Source organism: Gavialis gangeticus, unplaced genomic scaffold (assembly GCF_001723915.1).
Source record: "Gavialis gangeticus isolate Ggan-Ray unplaced genomic scaffold, GavGan_comp1, whole genome shotgun sequence".
Lineage (NCBI taxonomy): Eukaryota > Metazoa > Chordata > Crocodylia > Gavialidae > Gavialis > Gavialis gangeticus.
The window spans coordinates 7,305,214-7,307,639 of NW_017728994.1; the positions used below are offsets into that span (position 1 = coordinate 7,305,214).

Below are 2,426 nucleotides of genomic sequence, written 5' to 3' on the forward strand. Positions count from 1 at the left end.
TTACCACCTACCTGAACCCCATAGGCCTAACCCCATGGACTGTTATCATCAAAGTTGATGGGGTCATTTCACTAGCCCAACTGAAATTTAGCTAGCTGTGGTAGATGACATGGCTATTGTTTAAGTGTGCCAAAGAAGTCTTCATAGTAGATGAGGTTAATAATAAGTGAAACTGGAGTTGAGGACAGACCTATTGCAGCAGGAAAGGACACTAACCTAATTATTGGAAGAAGTATGGAAAATGAGAGTTCGTACAAGGAAAAAACTCATACCAAGTTTTATGTATTGTTCTTGGCATCTCGCCATTATTATATATGCTTGCTGGAGAAACGTTTAAGAAAACTGTAGCGCAATCCATGTTTTTTATTATTTAGTGTATGACGATAGTGATTAAAAAGCAAGAAGAAATGTTCACAATTTTATATCCAACTTTTGCAGCCAGCTGATTGCCTTATGTGTAGTATTGTGCAGATCCAGTAGAGTTCTGTCAAATGCACAGAGAGGGCTTTTTTGTCATTTCTCCAGTCCACCCTTTCTATATGGTTTGCTCCCAGTATTCTGCACAGGCCAGTGCGTCCAGTGTTCTTGTTGCCAAATCTGGTGGGGTACATTATGGTGCCTCAGGGCATCTCAGGAAATAGATGAGCCATGGGTTGCTTCTCCTAAAAAACACATTGGTCATTTACTTAGAGGCCCCGCTCTTACGCAGTTCAGGCTCCGCCATATATGCCACTTGTAATTGGAGCCGGATGCTAACTCTTAACTGGGGGGTGAACAGAAGGTAGTTCTGGGCGATTCCAGTGATGTGGTCAATAGCATGGTAAAGGACAAAATGCTGTTTCTTGGTGAGAGACAATGGTGTGCTGGTTGATGTCCATATAGCAGGTGGCAATCATCTGACTCTTGTATCTGCCAGTCAATGCTGCCTGCTACTTTCTTCCTGATAATGCATATAGGCAGGGAACAGGGGTGGATTTTAGGCAGCCTGTTACAATTCTGCATGTATCAGTTAGGGCAGTGTCAATATGTTTACTGTGACTTGAGCATGCCCAGGTGGTGCAGGCATATTCAACCACAGAGAAACAAAGTGCTAAAGCAGTAGTGCATAGGGTGGATGGTTGTGCACAAAATGTTGTTTCATATATTGACCTTGGCTTTGATATTTAATATATATTTTTTGTAACTAAGTGTACAGTCCAGTGTTACCCCTAAGTAAGCTGGGTGGTTCTGATGTTCAAGAGACTGGTCACACCAGATGACATTCAGGTGTCATTCTGCATCTAAGTTTCTCAGATGAAAAACACAAATTTGAGTTTTGCTAGGGTTGGATTTGAGAGAAAACAAAACCTTGTTTAAGTCGTAATCTGACATCATGTTCAGTGCCCTCTCCAAGATCTTCTTTGTGTCCTCAAAACTTTTCTGCTGTGTGGTAATGCAGAAATTGTCAGCACAGATGAAACAGACATCCATCAGGAAGTGGCTGATCACTAATGTAGATGTTGAATAAAAGTGGGGCAACCACGCTGCCTTGTGGTAAGCCATTCTTTTGGGAGTGCCATCTATTTTTCTCTTCATGGTTTAGTTAAGGTGTTTTCTTAATGGGGAAGGATGTATGTTGTAAGAATAAGGTGAATGTAGACTGTTCTTCATGGTGTACCCTGAGTTATGCTAAATAGTCTACAACATGATGATGCTGAACTGTCCTTTGGACCTCATGGCCAATGATCATGAAGACAAATGAACAATCTGTGTAATATAGCTTCAATATAAAGGTACTGGGCTGAATTATGTGAAACAGAACATAGCTCTAACCAGGGTGTTCGTTTCTTTTCCTTTTGTCCTTTTCTTAGGTTTTGAGCTTGGCTTTGCCATGGCAAGTCCCAATGCTCTGGTGTGCTGGGAAGCTCAATTTGGTGACTTTCACAACACTGCACAGTGCATAATAGACCAGTTCATCAGCTCAGGGCAGGCAAAGTGGGTTCGTCACAATGGAATTGTGCTGCTTTTGCCACATGGAATGGAAGGAATGGTAAGGCTTTCACTGACTTGCTGGAGCAGGAAGCATGCATGAACATAAAGCTGTAGAATAAAAGCCACAGAACTGTTCCCTTTTTGCAATAGACATGTAGATGCATGATCCTTAATTTTTTTAATGAGAAATGAATGTGGTGCTGACATGTTAAAGTATTCTTTTGCTATATAAATGTGTGTGTTTGTGTGTGTGTGTGTGTGTTTGGACACTTACAGAAGTTACATTTTTCCTGTGATGAGACCCTTGAAAGTGCTCTACAGCTGTAACATAACTGTATGGCTGCAGAGTGCTTTTAAAATAGCTCATCCATGAAAAAAAAAACCATCATTAAATCAGCTGTTAGATGAAGGTGCTCTAGAGCAGTGGTCTTCAAACTTTTTTGATCACGCACCCC

General features: G+C 41.2%; 1 protein-coding gene across 4 annotated transcripts in view; it reads left to right on the forward strand.

The window, feature by feature from the left end:
* OGDHL (oxoglutarate dehydrogenase-like) overlaps window positions 1-2,426 on the forward strand; it is a 136,215-nt gene that overhangs the window by 112,774 nt on the left and 21,015 nt on the right. For all 4 annotated transcript variants that reach the window (XM_019502280.1, XM_019502278.1, XM_019502279.1 and 1 more), the window contains one exon: window positions 1,851-2,029. In XM_019502280.1, coding sequence (XP_019357825.1) covers window positions 1,851-2,029 — 179 coding nt within the window. The remainder of the gene's footprint in view (window positions 1-1,850; window positions 2,030-2,426) is intronic.